Source organism: Pyrus communis, chromosome 2, assembly GCF_041283825.1.
Source record: "Pyrus communis isolate YQ-2024b chromosome 2, ASM4128382v1, whole genome shotgun sequence".
Classification (NCBI taxonomy): Eukaryota; Viridiplantae; Streptophyta; class Magnoliopsida; order Rosales; family Rosaceae; genus Pyrus; species Pyrus communis.
In genome coordinates this window covers 25,386,696-25,411,056 of record NC_142566.1, presented here as the reverse complement: position 1 = coordinate 25,411,056, position 24,361 = coordinate 25,386,696, and the positions used below count along the sequence as shown (strand labels likewise).

At 38.7% G+C, this 24,361-nt stretch overlaps 1 protein-coding gene across 3 annotated transcripts; it reads left to right on the top strand.

Moving 5' to 3' along the window:
• The first annotated feature begins 18,618 nt into the window (after positions 1-18,618).
• Positions 18,619-23,254, top strand: LOC148698819 (uncharacterized). 3 transcript variants are annotated; one of them, XM_088689382.1, is made up of 9 exons: positions 18,619-18,726; positions 18,848-19,465; positions 19,744-20,284; positions 20,361-20,508; positions 20,595-20,755; positions 20,908-20,989; positions 21,219-21,314; positions 22,485-22,753; positions 22,854-23,254. In XM_088689382.1, the coding sequence occupies exons 2-9, from the start codon at positions 18,889-18,891 to the stop codon at positions 22,984-22,986; spliced, it is 2,007 nt and encodes a 668-aa protein (XP_088545508.1). In that variant the 5' UTR covers positions 18,619-18,726; positions 18,848-18,888; the 3' UTR covers positions 22,987-23,254. The 3 variants fall into 3 exon arrangements, with proteins under 3 accessions (XP_088545508.1, XP_088545503.1, XP_088545509.1); XM_088689377.1 differs by having other exon boundaries at positions 22,851-23,254; XM_088689383.1 differs by lacking the exons at positions 22,485-22,753; positions 22,854-23,254 and adding an exon at positions 21,463-21,728.
• Positions 23,255-24,361: the final 1,107 nt, after the last annotated feature.

The following is a 24,361-nucleotide window of genomic DNA, read 5'->3' as shown; positions in this document are numbered from 1 at the left end:
AAACTTGGAATCAGCCATGATGAATGAAATAATGACATAAAAGTAAATAAGAAAAGAGCTTGACCTAATATAGATATTTCATATCCAAAATGTTCTTACGATTAAAACCAAGTTGTAGCAAAGAGGTTTTCATTAGGGCTGTGATATCTACATACCCTATTTTACTTCTTACACACCTTTTTAATTTTCGGGCATCGGATCGGATGAATTGAAGAATATCAACGGAAAGAAGTTATTAAAGGATGTGTGAGAAGTAAAATGAGGTGCGTGGATAGCACATCCCTTTTCATTAAAGGAAAACTAATGAAAAGAGCTTGAAAACTTTGAGTTTTAATGATAAGGACAAAATAAAGGGTAAAGTAAATAGTACCATGATTGATTTTTTAGTGTAAAAATGTGATTTTTCGTTAAAGTGAACAGTACCATGGGCTTTTCGTTAAAACTCTCTTTCATTAAACCCCTCCAAAATTTATTGATTGAATCATATATAAGCTCACAACTCTAACACTTAGACTTAATACAAAATTACTGAAAATAATACCCTAAAAAGAGAGAATTCGACTTAAAAAGCTCAGACATCCAAGCAAAACAGTGGGTTGAATTTGTGACATTGTTCTTTTTGAAACGTCAGTTCTACAAATAAATATCATCGTGAATGAATGATAACAACCAAAATTCTCCTTTGAAGCAACATGGGCAAGTTCATGAGCAGCATGGTACTTGGTTACATTAGAGTATTTCCTTTTTAAGACTGTGACATATCATGACTGTTTGTACTTAAGAATTTCTTGTGTACCAAACAATTTATGTTTGAGTATGAGAATTTTTAGTATACACCGATGTTAGTAGGTATTAGATTTTTTATCACACATTCAACTGTATTACAATATTAGATTCTCGTGAATGCACATTCAACTATACCACAAAACTCAACTGGACTAAAGCAGTATATACTCTAAAATATTAATCTACTTAGCATTACTCATATATTAGAATTTCTCGAAAAATTATGCATATACTCTAAAATCTTAAGATGTTGATTTAACATAGTAAACGACAGCATCCGGCTGGTGTTTAGGATAATCAAATCATTGTAAGAACTGATATTGTTTAGGATAATTAACATCAAATCACTGTAAGAACTTATGCTTCTTCTATGTATGCTCTTCTTTGTGCTAATGCAATTATTAATGTAAATTATCATTTTATCAAGGTTTACTGCGTATTGTGTTCTTGGTTCATCTGGTTCGAATTTGGATATGTGAATTTGTTTCATCAAAATCCCAGCTGGCTGTTGTGTGTAATTTTCAATATGGTAATGGTAGTTTGGGGTTGCTGCCATGCCGCATCAACCTTCCCCAAATCCAAAGATACATGCATTGATCCATTGTGGGGATTCTCTCTTATACATATTACTTGTACATATATTTAAAAAAGTGAATCACTTTGTTCAAAAAAAAAAAACTAAAAAAAAAAAAAAAAGTGAATCACGTACTGATCTAATAAAAATTTGTCATATGGCATGGTTGATTATATGGTGCCTGATTATACGAGAGTATTTATTTCTCAAAATAGTTACATATCACACGATTGTTCTTGCTAAAAAAAAAAAATTCATGTGCTAAACAATTTACGTTTGAGTACGGGAATTTCAAGTATACACCGATGTCCTTAGTTATTCACATTATTAGATTATGGTTGTGAAACTGATATTTCAGTCAGCAATGCTCTAATCACAATGTATATTAAAAGTGGGCGTTTTCATATACCTTTTTCATTGACTATGGTAAACCTAAACCAAGCGAGAAAACGTGGTAGCTATTACAATCGAACGCTAGGAATTCGTCTCCAACACTACACATAAGAGTTTAAATTGGTCTTGGTTTTAGTAGTTTATAAATAAGTCAAATCCAACGAAATCAAACCAAACTAATTATAGTTTGATTTAGTTTAACCTATGATTGGTCTTGGTTAAGACCTATTATTTATAAGTAAAAAAAAAAGTACCGTTAGATCATAATATTAAATGACAACCTCTTGGATGGTTTAGTTTGAACAGTATTGTAGACATCGAAATTTCGGTGAAATGAATGTTAACCAATAATTAAAATTTCAACGCTTACGTGTCACATAAATTTTACATGTAGCGTGTGACTCAACGAAAAATCGAAATAAATTGGAAAGGTCATCAAATAGGACACGTGTCAATATCTGGCAGAAATGATTTATTTCATCTGATTATTTAAATCCAAAAATCAAGTTCTGGAATTCTATAAATAGGAAGCCAAGACATTCATTTGAGGGAGGAAGAAAGGAAGAAAGAAGGAAAGAAAGAAAGAAGGGAATTTACATCACACCAAAACCTTGAAGCCTTGAAACTCTAAAGCTCTCAAGCAAATCCCGAAGGATCAAGAAAACACTCTTCGTTCTTCGTCAAATCCTCCTTCAAGGTCAAGCCCCAACGGCCCTTGAAGAACTTCCACCGACTCAAGATCAAGCCCCGACGGCCCCTTGAAGAAAGTGTTCATCATCCGTTCATCCTAAAGATCAAGCTCCAACGGCCCTTTGGATCAACAACCTCAACAAATTCACACATCCAATCGTTCTTCAAGATTAAGCCCAAAAGCCCTTGAAGATCCGCTCATCCATCAACCTTCAAGATCAAGCCCAAAAGCCCTTGAAGAAATCCATACACCCAGTCTTCAAGATCAAGCCCAAAAGCCCTCGAAGATCCGTTCATCAACTGTTCATCCCTAGATCAAGCCCCGACGGCCCTTTGGATCAACAACTCATCCACAAACCTACACCTACGAAGATAGAATCAGATGATCAAATTACAAAGAGATTGTAACCCCAAAATCATTAAACACAAAATATATTTTGTACACGTATTCTTGTCTCTTGTTTCAGGAATTTTTCGTGTTTACAAATTTGGCACGCCCGGTGGGACTATCTCTACCTCTCATCTCTGTCTCCGTTCAAGATATTCAAGCACAGTCCATGGCTTCAAACAAAGAACAAGTCATGACTATCGGCACTACCTCCATTGAAAAATAGCTGGTTCAGATGAAGGAAACAATTGCAAGGCTGATAAAGACTGCAGAGGAGAAAAACTTGCAAACCGCCGGACTCATCAACCGTCTGGAGGCGCAACATGGTGTCATAGTGAAACCAAGCTCTCTTCCAACTAAGAGGACCGAAGAAGGCTTCAACCCAAATGCCTACGAACTCATGTCAAAGGCTGGGCATGACTTTGCTTCCTCTTCAAATCTTGGAAAGAAGGTTTCAAACACCGTCAACGACAAAGATCGCGACCTCACCGAGACTCAAAAGAAGTTGAAGGAGCATGATTATGGAGTTGACAACAACAAAGCTGGACTTGGCTTCACACCAAATGCACCCGTGAAGATTTCAAGCAAATTGAAGAAAGCTAGCGCTCAACACATCAGCGTGAGCATTGAACCAGACCAAGAAGAGCCTAAACCCTCCCCTCGGACGTCGGTCTTCGATAGGATGAGCCATGCAAGCTCCAGAACTTCAGTGCTTAATCGCATTGGTGGTCAAGACCGAACCTCTGTCTTCAAGAGGCTTAACGCGCCGACATCCCAAAGCTCTGTTTTTGAAAGGTTGTTAAAGCCTAAGAAACAAAGCAACACAGCTATCTCTCCTCCACGACGATCAGCTTCAGAAAGATTTGAAGATGATGGTAAGCCTTTTGGAAAGAGGAAGACAACACCAAAGGAAGAAAAGCTCGATCGGTTAGGAGAAAAAGACGACGCTCGAAGCTTGATTCCTTCAAGGATGAAGCGCCAAGCAATCCTAGAGGTCGACACAAAAGGACCACTGAAGGTAAGGAGGCGCATCATCGTCCACACTGGCAAATCTTCATGCCAACAAACCCAAGAGAACGGCACTGAAGAGGAGATCCAAGATGTTTTCTACATCACGGTTCAAGAAGGTAAAGAAGACGAAAGCCCGAAGAAATACTCAGAGTCCCTACTCTCCGACGCTGATCCGAGCGGCAGTACAACCATGCAAGTCATGACCACTGGAGCAACTTCAATCGAGGAGCAGCTAGCTCGAATGAATGAAGCAATCGCAAAGCTCACACGGACTGTGGAAGAGAAGGACTTGCAGATTGCCGCACTCGTCAACCAACTAGATGCGCTGCCCGACGTGAAAGACGACCCAAATATTGGCCTATTAAAGAAAGAAGACGACGAAGAAGAGGAGCCACCAGCGGAGAAAGTTGAAGAGAAGCCGAAGCTAGACCAAGCAACGGCATTCATGGGATCTCTCTCTATCCAGCAGCTACAGGAAATGATCGCAAGCACTGTCAAGACACAGTACGAAGGAAGCTCGCATGACTCCGTACTGTACTCAAAGCCTTACTCCAAGAAGATTGATGCTTTGAAGATGCCAAGGGGTTATCAGCCCCCAAAATTCATGCAGTTCGATGGAAAAGGCAACCCGAAGCAACATGTCACCCATTTCGTTGAAACTTGCAACAATGCTGGGACAGAGGGAGACTACCTCGTCAAACAGTTCGTGCGTTCGCTGAAAAGTAACGCTTTTGACTGGTACACTGACCTCGAACCTGAGTCTATCAACAGTTGGGACCAGCTAGAAAGGGAATTCCTCAACCGTTTCTACAGCACTCGTCGTACTGTAAGCATGCTAGAGCTGACCAGTACGAAACAGTGGAGAGATGAACCTGTCATCAACTACATATATAGATGGCGCTCCTTAAGTCTGGATTGTAAAGATCGGCTTTCTGAAACCTCTGCCATTGAGATGTGCGTTCAAGGCATGCAGTGGGGACTACACTACATCCTTCAAGGCATCAAACCACGAACATTTGAGGAGTTAGCCACCCGCGCCCATGATATGGAGTTAAGCATCACCCGTCATGGGAAGAAAGAACAGATCGCCGACTACAAGAATGACAAAGTTTTGGGGCCAAAGATGGATAAGGTTGCGTGGAAACCCACCAAGGAAACAATGACGCTCAACACAACTCCAGTCAAAACCCATACACGAGGCAAGGCGATTCAAACCGAAGCTTTTCGTGATCAAGAGATACGTAGACGCACTTTGAAGGAGCTTGAGGAGAAGACTTATCCATTCCCTGACTCTGACGTGGTTGCCATGTTAGATGACTTGCTGGAAAAAAAGGTGATCAACCTACCTGAGTGTAAACGGCCAGAAGAGATGAACCGTACTGACAGTCCAAGGTACTGTAAATTCCACCGCTTCATTGGTCATCCGACGGAAAAGTGCTTTGTGCTAAAAGATCTCATCATGAAGTTGGCTCAGAAAGGGATCATCGAGCTAGATCTTAATGATGTGGTGAAATCAAACTATACCTCCGTCACTTCTGGCTCTTTGAATTCAAAATCTTCTCCTCAACCGCTGGGGGCATGCTCCAAAACCATGTCAGTCAAGTCAAGTGAAGATGAAGGATGAACTTATGTCACTCCAAAGAAAATGCACAAGAAACATAGGTCTCCTTCACAAGTTCACCAATCGGAAAGGGGGCAAAGCAGCTACCGTCAACCTTCAAAGCTACATGAAAGTGTTGAGGATGATGAAGTTATGACACAAAGATCGTCCGTTGCCATCACGATGCGCGATTTCTTCCCCAAAGACTTCTTCAATCACTCAGTCAAGACTCCTTGCTATGAAGATTGCAAGGAATGCCTCTCTAAGATCGTTTGACAAATTCAAAAAAGCTCCTCGTTCGCACGAGCCTAAAAGGCGACAACCAAAGCTCCTTGTCCGCACGAGCATAAAAGGCGACAACAAACGCTCCTTGCCTGCATGAGCTGAAACTGCAAACGGCACCAAAAGCTCCTTGCCTGCATGAGCTGAAACTGCAAACGGCACCAAAAGCTCCTGGTATGCACGAGCCTAAAAGGTGACAACAAACGCTCCTGGCCCGCAAGAGCATAAACTGTGTACGGCAAAATCATCATCAAAACCATCACTCATTTGAACTACGTTATGACTTGATCTCTTTTTTGGAAGAGTACGTAGGCAACTTGAAACTTCAAAACTTCAAGTACAGTCACATCAAATAAATAAATAAATGTTTCATTAAAAGAAATTCAATTTTATTACAAAAGAAAAGAGAAGAAAAAAAAAAAAAAAAAAAAAGGTACATACGTTGTTATGTGTTAAAAAAAAAAAAAAAAAACAGCCACAAAACTTGAACAGCAGGACAACAGACAGTGCAATGGTGTGGAGCGAACAGTGCAGCGATGACGGTGCAGCAAGCAGCAGCAAGAGGCACAACAACGTCACCACCGAGGAAAATTATGATCAAAAGGCACTACACAGCATAAACTCGCTGCAGTCTTTTGCATAACCCCACACGGTAAAAGTGACACACTGCAACAAGCTCCAAGCAGCAGCAAGAGGCACAACAACGTCACCACCGAGGAAAATTATGATCAAAAGGCACTACACAACATAAACTCGCTGCAGTCTTTTGCATAACCCCACACGGTAAAAGTGACACACTGCAACAAGCTCCAAGCAGCAGCAAGAGGCACAACAACGTCACCACCGAGGAAAATTATGATCAAAAGGCACTACACAGCATAAACTCGCTGCAGTCTTTTGCATAACCCCACACGGTAAAAGTGACACACTGCAACAAGCTCCAAGCAGCGGCAAGAGGCACGGCAACGTCACTACCAGGGGAGGACTGTGACCAAAAGGCATTACACAGCAAAATCCCTTTGCAATCTTTGCACAACACCACTCTTTCTACACCACCAATTTATGCGTTCCTGGGTTCTTCGTCGGTTTGACAGCCTCAACCTTGCAGCCTCAACCTTGCAGCCTCAACCTTCAGCCTCAACCTTGCAGCCTCAACCTTCAGCCTCAACCTTCTTATAAAGAAAAAAAAACTGACGATGTAGAATAAAAAATAATAAAATAAAGTAAAAGGAAATGATTATGTTGGGAAGTAATGATGAAAGTAAAGAATAAAAAAAAATAAAATAAAAAAATAAAAAATAAAAAAAATAAAAAATAAAAAAAAAGGCATCTTTCGTGGATCAGCCACCGAAAGCAAAAAAAAATAATAATAAAATAATAAAAATAATAAAATAAAGTAAAAGGAAATGATTATGTTGGGAAGTAATGATGAAAGTAATAAAAAAATAAAAATAATAAAAAATAAAATAAAATAAAAAAAAAAAATAATAAAAAAAATAAAAAAAAATAAAAAAAAAGAAAAAATCTTTGGTGGATCAGCACCACCGTAAAAAAAAAAAAAAAAAAAAAAAAAAGAAAAAAAAAAAATCTTGGTGATGTATATGTTTTATCTGTATTTAGCACAATACACTGAATAAAATAAAGCATGTCCATTGATCTCCGAGAAATTACAAGTGTGTACAAAAAAAAAAAAAAAAAAAAAAAAAAAAAGATGGAGCTTTCACAAAGGATGTTCACGTGAAGCCCCATTACTTGGCAAAACTCTCGGAACGAGAGGCATCGGAGCAGGAGGCATCGGAGCGGAAGGCATCGGAGCGGAAGACATCGGAGCTAGAGCATTCCAGGCCTCAAATATGGGTGGAACGCTAGATGACGCAGGAAAAATGTGCCTCTGGAAGAAAGTCGCAAGCCTGTGACGGTCACTTTGACGGTCACTTTGCATTCGACCATTGGATTCTTGCAGCTCATCAAGCTTCCTCTTCATGCCCGACGAATAGTTATTTGCAAGCACATGCAAACTTCTATTCTCGTACTTAAGCAGTTTGATCTCTTGCTTAAGACTTTCCACCTCTGCCATCAAGGATTCAACTTGGCGGGAGCGAGCAAGTAGGCGTTGGCCCATGTTGGACACAGAGCCTGCACACTGAACACTGAGAGCGAGGGACTCTTGAACGGCCAACTCATCGGACCGTCCTGAAAGCAGTCGACTATCTTCAGGAGTGAGGAGGTTCCTAGCTACTATCGTAGCTGTTGTTGCGTCCTTCATCACAGAGTCTTCACCTGTAAGAGGACCGTTAGAAGATAAAAAAGAAGGGCGCCATACATTACCTTGACGGGGCACAACCGGATCGCTGCTGAGACTCAAATCTAAGCAAAGGTTCGATGAGTTAGCCATTTTTCAAAGGTGTTCAGAGAGAAGAGGTGGATGGAGATAATTCTCAAAAGGCCAGAGACGATTTTCAAGAATGGGCAATTTTCAGAGTGTGTATGTTGGAATGATCGATACCTCTGTAAAAAGCCAAGCGACACGACCACCGATTCAAAAATCCGGATTTTCCTGCGTGAAGTTCGGCGACGCGTTCGCAGCTTTTCAGAAAATGCGTTCAACTTTGTCAAAAGATATCTGACAAAGTCGAAAACACGTGGAGGCCATCATCGCGACTACACGTCTTTAGCCGACAAGCGCAAAGTTCGGCAACGCTTTCTCTGCTTTTCAGAAAAAGCGTGCAACTTTGTCAAAAGTGGCGCTCGTTCAGAAATCGAAGAGGCGTCGCTCAGAAATCGAAGAGGCGTCGTTCAGATATCGAAGAGACGTTTGTCGACAAGGGTAAAAGAACAAGACCAACACTTGCTATTAAGAAATCCCTATATACGTCGACCTTCATCTTTTATGGCAAGGCATACCTGAAGAAAATGCCCAACTCTTCCTCACCTCTGAGGGCGCACTCCCAGCAAAGCCTCTCGAAATACACAACTCTTCTTCTTCCTTTGAGAAAACCTATTCAACCTTTGAAGTTACCAGATGCCTGGAGTACAGATGACCCAGGAGGAAACGATAGATTGAAGCATGTGCTGATTCATTCACCGTTTCTTCAAAAGCAAAGGTATCTCATATCATCAAGGGCGAAAGCATAGGTATCTCATATCATGCTTTTTCCCTATCTTTTCCTTTGCCCTTGTTCTCACCTACCAAGACAAGGACAGAGAAAGCAATATGTCGGAACCTCCACTCAAACCAGTTGCCACCAAGGAGTGAAGCACCATTTAAATGCAAAGGTTGCATTCAACTCCTGCATCAGAGGACAAATACTACAAGAGAAGATGCTAAACCTGCATAAGGAAATACCACTTCTGCAAAGGGGAGCAAGTAAGGCAAGCGAAAATGATACATCGAAGCATGTGGAGACAAGCACAACAAATATATGTGCTGATTCATTCGCTGCTTCTTTGAAAGCAAAGGTATCTCATATCATGCCTTCTCCATGTCCTTTCCTTTGTCCTTGTTCTTACTTGCATGGCAAAGTGAAAGAGAGCAGTCAGCGACACTTGGAGTCAGTCTTCCGATCTGGAACCGACTACCTGGAATCTATTCCTGATTGCTTACCTAGTATTGCTCTCGAGTAGTCATCTTCAACGGTTGATACACTGCCAGAGAAGGGACAAGGAAACTTCAATTTTTTCAATTCGTATTCAATACGAATTGGAAAGATTGAACAAAGAAACAGGTCAGCACCTCCATCTCGTACTTGCCTGCCATATCCTGAAACCGCTCGTAGACCTTCGGGGGGAGACCAAAAGAATCCTGCTGCCCAGTTCAAGAGTAGCATAAAGGAAAATCAACGAGCGGAGGTGGCCAGAAGAATCCTGCTGCCCAGTTCAAGAGTAGCACAAAGGAAAATCAACGAGCGGAGGAGACCAGAAGAATCCTTCAGCCCAGTTCAAGATCAAGCCTCAATGGCCCTTGAAGAAATCACAAGTCTGATTCAAAATCAAGTGTTCACCACCCTTGAATCAAATTCAACTCCAGATAAAAGGAGCAAGTTCAGACCTTCGGAGGAGACCAAAAGAATCTTCCAGCCCAGTTCAAGATTAAGCTTGTGGAAAATCAACGATTGGAGGAAACCAGAAAATCTTCCAGTCGAACTCAAGATCAAGCCTTGATGGCCCTTGAAGAAATTTCCAGTCGAACTCAAGATCAAGCCTCGATGGCCCTTGAAGAAATTTCCAGCCCAATTCAAGATCAAGCCCCGACGGCCCTTGGATCGACATCTACATTAAGGAACTTCAAAACGCATCTCATACACGTGACAAGCACATGTCAACGACGCGCCTTGAAGTGGGGGCATTTGTAGACATCGAAATTTCGGTGAAATGAATGTTAACCAATAATTAAAATTTCAACGCTTACGTGTCACATAAATTTTACATGTAGCGTGTGACTCAACGAAAAATCGAAATAAATTGGAAAGGTCATCAAATAGGACACGTGTCAATATCTGGCAGAAATGATTTATTTCATCTGATTATTTAAATCCAAAAATCAAGTTCTGGAATTCTATAAATAGGAAGCCAAGGCATTCATTTGAGGGAGGAAGAAAGGAAGAAAGAAGGAAAGAAAGAAAGAAGGGAATTTACATCACACCAAAACCTTGAAGCCTTGAAACTCTAAAGCTCTCAAGCAAATCCCGAAGGATCAAGAAAACACTCTTCGTTCTTCGTCAAATCCTCCTTCAAGGTCAAGCCCCAACGGCCCTTGAAGAACTTCCACCGACTCAAGATCAAGCCCCGACGGCCCCTTGAAGAAAGTGTTCATCATCCGTTCATCCTAAAGATCAAGCTCCAACGGCCCTTTGGATCAACAACCTCAACAAATTCACACATCCAATCGTTCTTCAAGATTAAGCCCAAAAGCCCTTGAAGATCCGCTCATCCATCAACCTTCAAGATCAAGCCCAAAAGCCCTTGAAGAAATCCATACACCCAGTCTTCAAGATCAAGCCCAAAAGCCCTCGAAGATCCGTTCATCAACTGTTCATCCCTAGATCAAGCCCCGACGGCCCTTTGGATCAACAACTCATCCACAAACCTACACCCTACGAAGATAGAATCAGAGGATCAAATTACAAAGAGATTGTAACCCCAAAATCATTAAACACAAAATATATTTTGTACACGTATTCTTGTCTCTTGTTTCAGGAATTTTTCGTGTTTACAAGTATTTTCATACAACAATATATTTACATTAAATTGAGATAAAATGGACAAGAATGTTCTTCGGATCCCTATTTAGGAACTTTCACCACTATTTCTAAGAGCTTATTTAAAGATTTGAAAGAAATATTCGGGTCTTTAAAAAAAATATTGTTTTTTATGAAAAGTTCTTATAGTGTAATTTTCATATTAATATAAAATCTAAAATATTGAATAATTATTATTCATGTATGGAAAAATTAAAAAAATATCTCTACCCTTAGCTTTTCAACAATTAAAACAAAATTACGTGAAAAACCAAAATGAAAAATTCACGTGGGTGGGATCAACAAACAAGGTAAAAGACAAAAAACCAGCTGGTGTGCAGCAAAGACAAAAAACCAGCTGGTGTGGGTCCCTTTTCTGCACAAAATCAACAAAGGCGCTTTATACAATTTTCACATTTGAGATTTTTTTTTTGAAGTATTTAACGAGTTTTTATATATTGAAATACTTTTTGACAAAGAAAATTGGAATATTTTAAAGACTTTAATTTCGACTCTTAAAAACCTTTTTATTTTCATATTTAGAGATTGTACTATTATAAAGACTTTGTTTAGGTTCTCTATCGGAGAGAGTCTAACATGACAAAAAAGTGAAAGCAGAGCAAAATCACATAAATATAAATTCATTTTTATCTATAATTTTTCTCGACAATTTTAGATGATAGTGTAGACCCAACTTTAACAAAGTAAATTAAAGATATTTATAAAAAAATAATAATAACAACTTCATTAGTATATTTAAAAGTGTATGTTCGATAAGGAGATTCAAATTAAATACGTATTCGCTCTTCAGTGCTAATGAGAGTCATCAGATAAAAAAACCTCCAAGTAATTGTAGACGATTGGAATTCATGGAACGACTATACAAATTCTACATATGTCATTTGGTATACAAGTTGATCACTACGTGTATTTTCAGTAATATCTTGTTTACAATTTGTTTGGATTTGCAGATCTACCATCTTCTAAGATAGAGGAAAATTTTCCAACACTGCCTTCGTTGTAATTGCTGTAATGAGATGAGTTGTTGTTTTCATGGGGCAGGTGCTAATGAATCCTATAGCCATCCCACTGGTGTTTGGCAATCAATGCAAAATTACGTACAATAATTTAAGTATCAAACAAAATGTAAATTTCTTTGTAGAATCAGCCATGATGAATGAAATAATGATATAAAAGTAAATAAAAAAATAGCTTGACCTAATATAGATATTTCATATCCAAAATGTCCTTATGATTAAAACCAAGTTGTAGCAATGAGCTTTTCATTAAACCCCTCCAAAATTTATTGATTGAATAATATATAAGCTCACAACTCTAACACTTAGACTTAATACAAAATTATTGAAAATAATACCCTAAAAAGAGAGAATTCGACTTAAAAAGCTCAGACATCACAACAAAGCATTGGGTTGAATTTGTGACATTGTTCTTTTTGAAACGCCAGTTTTACAAATAAATATTATTGTGAATTAATGATAACAACCAGAATTCTCCTTTAAAGCAACATGGGCAAGTTCATGAGCAGCATGATACTTGGTTACATATCACGATTGTCCGTACTTAAGAATTTCTTGTGTACCAAACAATTTATGTTTGAGTATGAGAATTTTTAGATGTTCTTAGGTATTAGATTTTGTTATCACACATTCAACTGTATCACAATATTAGATTCTCGTGATTGCACATTCAACTATACCACATAACTCAACTGAACCAAAGACGTATAGTAAACTTTTGGGAATTTCTTTATTATTTATTTTAAACAAAGATCTAACTGTACCAACTACTTTAGACGTGACATCTTTGAAATTGTGGTACCTGAATTGGAATTCAAGATAAAGGGGAAGTATCTATGAAATCCTAATCTGGGCTTGTTTCCACCTTTGGATTTCTGTTTACCTGACATGTGAGTGATAAGCTTTGTGATCCGACGGTGGAAGATTTGTCAACAACATGATAGGGTTTTAAGTCATTGATTTGGACTTGGATAATTGTTATGATTAGTTTGAATGCATGAAGTAGGGTTTGTTGGAAGTATTATTAGAGATGGAATAATGACATGAAACTAATAATAATTTATGGTGTAATTTGTTAATTTTCTGCCACCGAATTTTTGGAAGGAAGCAGCTTTTGCCTTTTTATTACTTGTTGAATCTACCCGCTTCTGCTGATTGAATTCACGAAAAATGAATTTAATTACAGAGAAACTATGCACCAAATCATAAAACTTAAATGGATAAAAAAGCTTAACAACGTAGTAAACAAAGAATTTCAAACAATAGTGTAGGAGCCAGCAAAGTTAAAGCCTAAATGGCTACCGAGCAAATGGTGCTGTCATGGAACCTGCATTTGTGGAATATGAACATATGGAAATCACTCCAGGTGAACTATGGTATTGTGAAATCGTGCCACGAGTTTCTTCATTTTAGCCTGGAGTTCTTTCTCGATGCCTAGACACCTCCATTTCCAAACATTGTGTTAATTGGCACAGCACAAAAGCCATGGTGGCTCTATGTTGGGAGGTGAAAGTTGTGCATGCCATTGCTGTCTCTAATGCTTTCCAGACCGAATTCACGTCGAACTCTCCTCGAATCCTTCGATCCAAAATAGTTGTTAAATCCCCATTCTGGAACTCAGGATTCACCCACTCCACTATGTGGTCAAGATCATCACTTTCTATGATTGCAAGTTGGCCAGTAATTAGCTCTAATAGAACTACCCAATAATTATAAACATCAATTTTTTCATTCATCCTTCCATAATGAAACCTGGCGGCTCCGCTGTCTGTTGCGGCTGCTCTTATGGTTTTCGATGTGTGGATGACGGTACCCCCACTGTCCGGTGAATCTGTAGGTGGCATGGACCTGAGTGCCTCGTCCCCTACTGTGATGAGCTGACCAGCGGATCCCTTCTCGGTGTAGTCTAGTTGTGTTCCACTCACCTTACGTGCACCGTGGTGGTGCTGTTGTTTTGGCTAGATTGGTCTTCGCCTTTACGCGATGTGTGATGTGGTCTCATCTGACTTGATGTGATTTCGCTCTAACGCGATGACTTTATGTGACCTCGTTATTCAGCGATGACTATTGAGGCTGCTTGTATTTCTCTATTGAGGCTATCGTTTATTGTGACATATCTGTACTGGTAGCACTTATGCGCTTGGCTATTGTATGTTTACTCTTATTTATTTGTCTGTGCAAATTCATTCCAGATCAATTTATTGGTCACTGGAGCAATGTACCCAATGACACGCTTGTAATTGTTTGTGTTGATTAATGAAATACTACGCTATCGTTTCTTGTCAAAAAAAGAAAAGAAAAAAAAAGTAATCATAAATCGCTCATAGCTTTGTTTTGTTTTTTTTTTATACGACCAAAATTCTAAGAACATGAAATCCAAACATATTCGGGATCAATATACCCCACTGTACCCATAACCGATGCCACAACATGAATCTTATTATCATTGGGAAAAACCATGGACAGACTGAAATTTGCTATTTTTGCATCCAAGTTTTCGCTTAAGAGAATGTTGGCAGTGTTTACATCTCTGCGCACAATACGTGGATTGCATTATTTATGCAAGTACTGCAGCCCTGTGAGCCAAATTTCACAATATACATGGGTTGAATTAGGCACATGAACTTACGCAAATATATTGGCGTACAAAATAACACGAAGCACCAACCTAACGCAATATCTAATGCTATCCGATGTCTCAGTTCCCAAGTCATATGTGAGCTTTCTATCTGCATCTACAGCCATTAACATGACACTTCAATATTTTGAAACCCTTTACTGGATGACAATGCTTATTAAATATAGAACTACATACCGGCGAGAGATTCTTTTAAGTTTCCGTTAGGCATGTACCTGTATTTAAGTGCCAAGTTGTTGGTATCATCACAATATCCAATAAGTGAGGTTAAGTTTCTATGATGAATTCTCGGCAAAAGCTCAGCCTGCAGCAACAAGGAGCTCATCAATCTCTAAAACCATCTTCAATTTAAGGGCTAAAATCTCATAAAATAGCCTCGTATTTTCTACTAGTCATCTATACGTTTGAGAGTAGTTAGTTTTTTTTCCGCCAACGTGTAAAAGATCTATAATTCCCACCCTCAACTTTATAATTTGTTAAACTTTGTATTCTGTTGTTCTTTTTTCTTGGCTAATAATTTTGGAATTAGTTGTTGTATAATCAATCTTGTTTTAGCTTTACAAAAATTTTGATGTAAAAAGATTCAAATTCTGAAGAAGAAAAAAGAAGAAATTTTGATAGTGAAATATGAGAAAATTGAATTTGTTTATGGATTAGCAAACAAATGGATGGAAAATATATTTCTAAATTTCACAAAATATATTTCTCAATAAAAAATTCCAAATGGAAAATTTTGGTTAATAAAAAATAATAATAATAAAATGTACGTAGATGACTCATAAAATATTTGTTTCTATCCGCTATGATATTAGATCACGTGCTAATATTTGTCTAATTTTAATGAAATATTTTTATTGAATCCAACATTTGCATTTCAAACCCAATTAAAACATAACTAATGTTTATTGACTAATTTACCCCAATATTTTTGTGACAGCCCGTCCCGGAAATTTTAAAAACGTACGCTTGAAAAGATGATTCTGCCCCTAGTGTGAAATTTCGTTGTGTAGTTGTTTTTGAGCTTGGTGTGGCTGATTGTGGACCCCACACACACTCTCCCATATTTTCCCTCACCCTTTCCCTGTCCCTGCACCTGTCTCGAGCCCTCTCTCTCCATTTTTCCCCTCCATTTGTACGGACCTATATAGAAACCACCCAAATCTTCACAGATCGAAGAAACAAAGTACATATTCATGCTCGTGAGGTCCGTAGGAGTTCAACCATACCCATTTCAGGTAAGGATACCTTCGTTTTCACGTCGAACTCAGGATACCCCGATTTTGTCACTGTTCATGCACACGTAAATTCTTATGTTTTTGGGAATTTCAAACTTGTAGGAAGCTTGGTGAGGTCCTTAGGAGGCTCGGGGTGGTTCATTTGAAGGTTTTGGACGTCGGGATCGCAAGTTTCGAGGTTGGCCGGAGTTGGTAGTGTTTTCCCGGCGATATTTCGTGGATTTTAGCACTTGAAAGTGGTATGAACTTATTCCTCTCGTTGTAAGCTTCAATTTGGTACCAATTTTGTGAAATTTGATTGAAAAACGAAGAAGATAGGACGATTTGAAAATTTTCCCGATTTTCCGGCGCCGGCGACGGCGCCGGAGAAGACGATGGAATATTCCGTCAGTTTGGACGGAATATTCCTAACGCCGTTGACGGAATCCGTTAAAGTTAACGGAATATTCCTGATGGCGTTAACTGACGCCGTCAGCGTGCCTGCGCGTGGGGGTGCGTGCGATGGTGAAATTTTTTTCTAAAAATATGGGGATGTTCCTGAGGTTAAGTAGATCACGTTGGTGTATTCATACACCCCATTTGAGCATTGTATGAGAAGTTATTTCTTAAGGTTGGTTATATGCTTTAAAATTAACGTTTTTATAGTTGTTTCGCATATAGGTGATACCTATCCCGAGGACGAGCGTGGTCACTCGAGGCTAGGGGGTTACGACCCCTCCACATACCAGTGAATGGGCTTTTGGTTTTCCATATATACCTATATACTTATACTTTTCCCAGAAAGTGATTTAAAACGTTTATTCGTTATATGCCATACATTATATTGCCGTTTGTTATGCATTGTTAGTTGCATTTATATATGTGTGTGTACTGGTGTTGTGGACGCACAGGTGAGTGCCAGGTAAGTATGATTTATGTTTATGTTCAGTAGTGATTTGAGATGCATAGAGAGCTCATAACCTGCACCCCCGGTGTTAGTGCTCCCGCCCAGAGTTGGGCACAGTCCTTCATGTGATGTTCACCTCCCGCACCACACGCTCATCTTGGATCCAAGTTAGGTGCACAGTCATGTCGTACAGACCACTTTAGGTGGTTCCGACTCGTAGGTGACCCGCGATTATTCGCCCAGCCTTCACGTGATCGTAGCACTTGAGCGTACTTATATTACACCCAGGCCTGTCGTACAGACCACCTTAGGTGGTTCCGACTCGTGTGCAGGTATAGTTAGTGAGACGGAGATTTGAGCTCTAGATTCAGCCGTACAGGTCACATTAGGTGACTCCGGCTGACAGATTCTATGACGTTGATGTGATATTACCTGAGCACTTGCATTTTTACTTCGAGGTTTTGGCATAGCATATTTCTAAGCATGATTTTTATATATGTATATTATATTTTCTGGGAAGTATACAGGTTTTACGGCGAGGAGTTAGAACTTATTTATGAAATGGCTTTTGAAAAGCTTTGTTTTTGCCCACTCACGCTTTTGTTTTGCGCCTCTCCAGGTTCTAGTTGGCTAGCACGTTTGGTGGCTTCCCTGAGGATTTTCCCGGCATATCTGACAGACTACTACCAGTGTAGGACCACCTTCGGGTGTACTTTTGTTGTGTCATTTTCTCCCGGACTGCATTAGGTTTTCGTGCTCTGAACTTAGTGTTCACACTTACGCTTGCACTTGTTCGTTATTACTTTGTGTAAAGCTGGTTTTTATTTATTCGTATCATCATTTTTATTATTTTATCATTTTATTTTATTAGCTTCCGTACTATGCTTCCACGTGACGGCCAGCATGCCCTGATCTCGATCGGGGTGTGTCAATTTTCCTCAAAGAAAAAAATCCAATAGACAATTACTATAATAGACCACATTCTTTGACATATAAGGAATTTAAAAAAAAAAAAACAAATTGAAGCATTGATCCTTCAATTTGGCTCAATTGGAGTTTTGATCCTAAACTAAAAATTCATGTATATTGATCCATGAACAATGGTACTTTGAGCAACACCAATACAAATTCCACCCAAAATAGAGAATTAAAAGGGGCGAAGAAAGGACGAAAGTTCTAACAAAGCTATTCAAAATGACCATTGTCATCACCGACAAAAAATTTCAATTAGGCATTTCGTCGAGCACTTCATGTAACTAAGCAACAACAAATAAAAAAATGCATGTAAGTTTTGTGAGAATTGAGGACAAAATCCTACATCGGTTACCAAACCATGCAAGTACTTATAAAAAATTAAGCTACTCCTTATATCACCAATTAATTTTATGGTACATCTTCAACTTTCTTTAAGTTCCTCCAGCATTTTAGTCACAATGCTTAAACATTACTTAAAGGCAAAAGGCAAAGCCTTATTGATGGTGAGATTAGTTCATTTGTATTGACCCCAAAAAGAAAAATAGCAGTCTCGCACCTAACACGTTTGATTAGGAAAGGCCCCGACACCATCATGCATTTTCCAGAAGAACATATAACATTGTGCACGCGGTTTACGAATCTCCGATCCATCCATACAATTTCTAGAAAGAATACATAACACTGAACGCGGTTTGGAAAATTGATGAGTTTGGAAAATTCTGTAAATCTCCAATCAAGGGTGAATTGACCTAAACAAATACGAAAAGTCAGCTCAAGAAATTGTGACGAAGGATGGGAATTAATAAGTGACGTAAGCCAATGACCATTAGAAATTTTTGTGTTTACACGCAACCTTCTCCTTAATCACTAAGACAACAGCATTCCTTAATTTAAGCAAGATTACATCAAAGGAGAAAGAGGTCACATGGAACCCAAGAGCCTAATTTCTAGCTAGGAACACCTGCTGACTTGCTGCTGCTGCTGCTGCTTTACGGTGCGTTAAACCAGTCTACCTAGAATATTTTTCATCTCGTTTAGCTTTACATATTTCATATTTGTATTACTTACTTTATCTCCGATCTGGTTAGAAATCTGAGGTTGGTTTTGAGTTTCAGATTTTGGCGTTTGGTTTTGTTGTCAAGAATCAAGGTAATGCATGGCTGTAGTAGGGGAGCTTGTTGCTGGGGCTGCTCTTGGGACAGTATTTTCAGAGCTGTATAGAGGCGTTCAAAAACTCTGGAAAAGCAATAAGCCCCTCCTCGGTGATCTCCAAACCACGCTAGATTCTCTAAAACCAATTGTTGACGAGATGAGAGATTGCAACGACGAATTGGATCCCTCGTGCAAGGAAATAGCAGCTTTCCATAGCAAAATCGAAGAGGGCGTAAAGCTTGTTTGCAAGTTGTCAACAGTTGATAAGTGGTACAAAAACCGTACGTGCACCAAGCAACTTGTGGAACTGGACGGGTCTCTCAAAACACATTTAAAGGTACTAACCGTGCAGGCAGCAAGGGATGGGAAGAAAACTAGGATTTCGGCAAAGAAGATAGAGAAGCAGCTCAATCTAGTCATTGACGTGGTACGAAATCAAGTTGAAAATAAAGCTTGGCGCGCACCTCCACTAACAGTTGGTTCGGATGTCAAGTCAATGCTTGTGCAGACTGCTCCTGAAGGAAGTTTGAGAGACACAATATTGCGAACAGTTAAAGGGTTTCATCTTGAGAAAATCCTAGGTATAGCTGATCTCAATCCACCTCTCCTTCTTCTACTTCTCTATTCTAGTGGGTAATGTTTTAATACCTTTTTTGAGCATTAACTTTTACCACCGTTCAAGGTAGATTTGCTATTGCTAGGAAGACCACATGTTTTCAAATGACAATCTTTAACTGATGGACAATAAAAAATGAACGTTGTCAATAGTTGAGATTTGTTTTTTGGAGTAAAGCACTAGCTAGCTTTATTGTCTACTGAGCATAACTTTTATTGATGTGTATGCGTATCGATCATGAAGGCTCCAGCAGCAGTCCCATTCATATATCAGCTACACTGATGACCCTAGTAAAGATAAAGATAAAGATAGAACAGGAGAATAATATGCTGAAGTTTCCGCCCAAGCTCTATGATTTTGTTCTCCTGAAGAACTTCAGCATCACCAATTTTCATAAGCTATCTACCTTGCCTGAAGAGGTTGGAAACCTGATAAATTTAGAAGTGTTGAGGTTGAACTCCTGCTCAAAATTGTCGGAGTTACCAGGTTCAGTTACGAACCTCAACAAGTTAAACTTTCTCGACATATCTGACTGCTACAGTATTACGGAGTTGCCTGAAGACATAGGTAACATGTCCAGTTTAAGAAACCTCAACATGACGCGGTGCTCCAAAGTGAATAAGTTGCCCCTGTCAGTTGTGTATCTTGATCAGTTAGAAGGAGTGGTCTGTGATGAAGAAACGAAAAAGTTATGGGAACCCTACTTACCCTATCTTGAAAACTTACGAATGGAGATGGCCCAAGAAAATAGGTTCCTCAAACAGACTAATCTTATAGTCGTAAGGTATGCAAACTTTTATGTTTGATTATCTTGTTCGATTTTCCTTCATGTATATTCACGACTAGTTTCTATTCACCAGGATGCAGAAGAGAGATGTGATGAATAAAATAGTTCAATCACATGTAAGCAGTGTTAGGTTCGACTTACAAGCAGAGGTGAAGGCACTCGGGGAGAAATTAACAGATAAACTTGACAATTACATGGCCCAAATTATCAACCACATACAAGTAAATTAAATCTTCCATTTGTTTGACTTTGAATTTCGAATAGTCTCATAGAACTAACTGTATAGTTCATATGTGTGTTAATGCAGATAAAGAACGAGATGGACTGGAAGGGGATGAGCGAATTGGAGAGGGACGACATGAACATTTCGGAATCAACAATTGTTTCAAGAAGCATTGACAGTGAGGTCCAGGCTAGGGAACTGACTCTGAGAAAGTTTAATGCGTGGCTGGATGACCCAAGCGCGGGGTATATGCTAGCTATTTCATAATTCCTTCATCGATTTATTTATGACATTTATGCATATATGCATGTGTGTGTCTCTTTGTGAAATTTTTAAGCATCGATCAAAAGAATGGTTTATATGATTGCTTATGATCGCTTAATTATTTTCATGGAAGATGGCACGACTTGGAAATTTTTGAGGCATCAAAAGAATGGTTTATAGACTTGATGACGGCGGGCATGTGGTTGAGTGACTCGGTAAGTGTACCCGCGCTTGCTAATTAACCAGTCATGTTAGGGATTCCAATTTTTATATATAGACCACATCTAAAAATTCTCTCTATTACAAGGAGACTCCACAGTACAAATAGGTCCCATGCTTATTAGAGAGGTGGTTCAAACGTGGTCTCTCTCGTATTTTAGTTATAATAACAAAGCCAAACATGATGAGATATATTCTAGATTCTAATCAAGTGTCTATGCACAGCATGTAGATGTTTTCCTGCATTTTGCTCGCAAGAATTCATATCTTCAGTCCCAACATTTGTCTCCATCTTGCGCCATCATGGACACTGTGTTTTGGGTAAGAATTAGTGATAACAAAACCAAACATGATGAAATATACTTATATTACCGCTTTACGTACCATTCTGTTAATATCTAATGTACTGTGGCTAACCATTCAGGATTTTCTTTCTTTATTTCTTTTCTTTTTGGTATATATATTGTAGAGTTGGATGAATGGGCGATGGGACGCTTTCCAGCATAACCCTGACTCCTATAACTAGGGGTGGGCACGGTGCGGTTCGGTGCGGTTTCATCCCTAAATTGGAACTGGAACCGAAATATATTAACGATTCGATTCGGTGCGGTTCCACTTAAATTTATGACTAGAACATTACGGTTTGGTCTACATCGGTTCCGATTCGGTTCTTGCCGGTTTACGGTTCCTAATAATAAATTATTTGAACACCAAATAATTATGCATTCAAATACATCTTCTAAAACTGATTACATAAAGTTGCATACAACACATCTTTTTTAATGCAAATGTCTTTGGTAGTGGCACCAAGTCAACAAAAAGAGACAACTAAAATACATATGCACTGGTCAATCAGTCAACAAACAAAAAAATGATGAAACAAATTGCAAGTTTTCAGACTTCAGAGAGCAAGCAAGAAGCAGCAGCTCCTGTACACAATTTTTCAACCTATTTTTCAACCTATTATACCATGACATGTGTGTGTATATATAATTTATTTATTTATTATTAATAAAACGGTTCGGTTCGGTTCGGCCGGTTCTTGGTCATTCGAAACCGGAACCAAAACCGGTTTGAACGGTTCGGTTCGGTTTTTCACTCAAAGTTGACTTTTCCGGTCAACATGGTTTTTTTCGGTTTTTTTTCTTACGGTTCGATGCGGTTTTGCGGTTTGGCGGTTTTTATGCCCACCCCTACCTATAACTGGGATTCAGACACGTTGGACTATCCACTTGGAAAGTCGCCTAAACATTCTCGACCGTGGAGTGAAGTGGAGTCTGTAAGTATACCTATACAGATACATATACATATACATATACATATGCATATATATGAATGTAGGAGTCTGTAAGTATACCTATACAGATACATATACATATACATATACATATACATATACATATATATGGATGTATTACATATTCTATGTTAGGTCATGACCAAAAAAACTAGCAGTTAGATGATCAATCAATGTGCGATAATGGCATGCAGCTATACCTCCCGGTGAACATCAAGAATCGGCATTGGATAGCTGTATGTGTGGACTTAATGCGGAGAAAGTTAACCATATACGATTCGACGAGGTCTCAATCTACGCCAGAAGATGAGTTCAGTTTTGACATATTGAAGCCCATGGCAACAATGCTGCCGTCGTTGCTTGTCCAGTCGGGCTTCTATGCACAAAGGCCTGAGTTGAACCCTCTCAGTACACCATTTAAGGTGGTACATCCAGAAGGCGACATCCCACGACAGTCTGCCAGGTGAGCTTTTCATAGTAATTTGGTACATAATATATAATGAATTTTGTTTGTCATCCAAATTGTTAACTTGTAAATAATTTCAATGAATATTCCTTAGCAGCGGGGACTGCGGGGTGTTCATGCTCAAGTTTCTTGAGCACTTGAGTTTGGGAAAACCACTGAATTTCAGGCAAGCAGACATGGAACTATTTAGGAAGAGAATGGCCTTGGAGTTGTTTGCCATGAATGCATGACACTGGTCGGCGTATACATACTCAACGGTTGCATATATGCCCTATCTTTTTTAAACTGCCATTTCACTTTTTGGATGTCAAATACTAAATATGCAAAAGATTCGTAATTTAGCAACATAATATGTGTGTGTTTTTTTTCAAAGAATTAAGCACTCGATCATTCTTGGCACCTCATGACACCGGTCCGCGTAAACCTACATTTTTTGGCACCTCATGACTTGTTATACGTTTGTTATCATTTTTTTAAATCGATCAAACATTTTGGGTCTGTTTGAATGGAGATTTGTTGGGTCCATGGGATTTGGTAACTATGGAAGTAGTGAGTGATAAAATTAAGAATGAAGGAACGTTGCCTTGTTAGGATATTAGAGATGGGATTAAAATTGAGTAAACTTGATGAAAGTCTAATTTGATAACTCCTAAATATTTATGATCATAAATATTTGAAGAAGCTTCAAATATAATATTTACGCTAAATTTTCCTACTCATTGTAACAAAAAAAAAAAAAAAAAAAAAAAAAGGTGATTTTATGTTATTAGTACGACATTTTCCGACCCCACAGTGAAATACCTAGAGGAATTACATTTAATTAGGCCTATCAATTTCGTGTACGATTCGTTAACCTGATGCGGAACGATAAAAAATTAATAGGTTATGAGTCACCCTGTTAACTGATTTGGTCTTTATCGGGTCATCCATTAAAATACCAAATTTGACATAATATAATCAGTTAAAATAATGAATATAATACGACAACAACACAAATAAGATAAACACAACCAGCTTGTCAGGTCTACATTCAATTCAATTACAAGCATTTAAAAATCCAAACTACATTGAATAAGAAAACTCAGTTTCGCAAAAGATTCAAGATGGAAGCTGCAGCACCGGTACTTTGGTAACAGAGACGGACCACCAGCAACTCCAACCACGTGGCGCGAAAAATGAATCCTCCGTATCCAGACATTCTTCCGTATCCTCTAATCTCAAATTACCCTTCCCAGTTCCCTTTTAGTGAAGCGCCCTTCTTTTTCTCACTCCCTTCAAAGTGCTTCCTTTCTCTCAACTTTCATTCCCTTCATAATCTTATAAAAAGTTGCTAGACACACTTTTCCACCCTTTAGCCAAGTACATTTTGTTAATTCTTTCCGCCCCTCTTTCTCGTGAGAAATTTTTATTACGGTCGGAACAATGGTATACCACATATTTTTATGTAAGTGGTGAGAAATTTTAATAGTTAAATTATTAACTTTTGAGTAAATTGTAGCAATAATCCCTCAACTAAAAATCTATTACCATTGATCCTTCAACTTATCAAAATGTGTAGCTATAGTCTTTTTTCATCAATTTCATCAAAATTTTGTTAAAATAAGT

What these genes read in the sequence shown, in the direction of transcription:
- LOC148698819 (XM_088689377.1), top strand. Translation starts at nt 18,889, where the DNA reads ATGGCTGTAGTAGGGGAGCTTGTTGCTGGGGCTGCTCTTGGGACAGTA. An exon ending in GCATGTGGTTGAGTGACTCG is followed by an intron (nt 20,990 to 21,218) that starts GTAAGTGTACCC and finishes GTCTATGCACAG; the next exon opens with CATGTAGATGTTTTCCTGCA. An exon ending in ATCCCACGACAGTCTGCCAG is followed by an intron (nt 22,754 to 22,850) that starts GTGAGCTTTTCA and finishes AATATTCCTTAG; the next exon opens with CAGCGGGGACTGCGGGGTGT.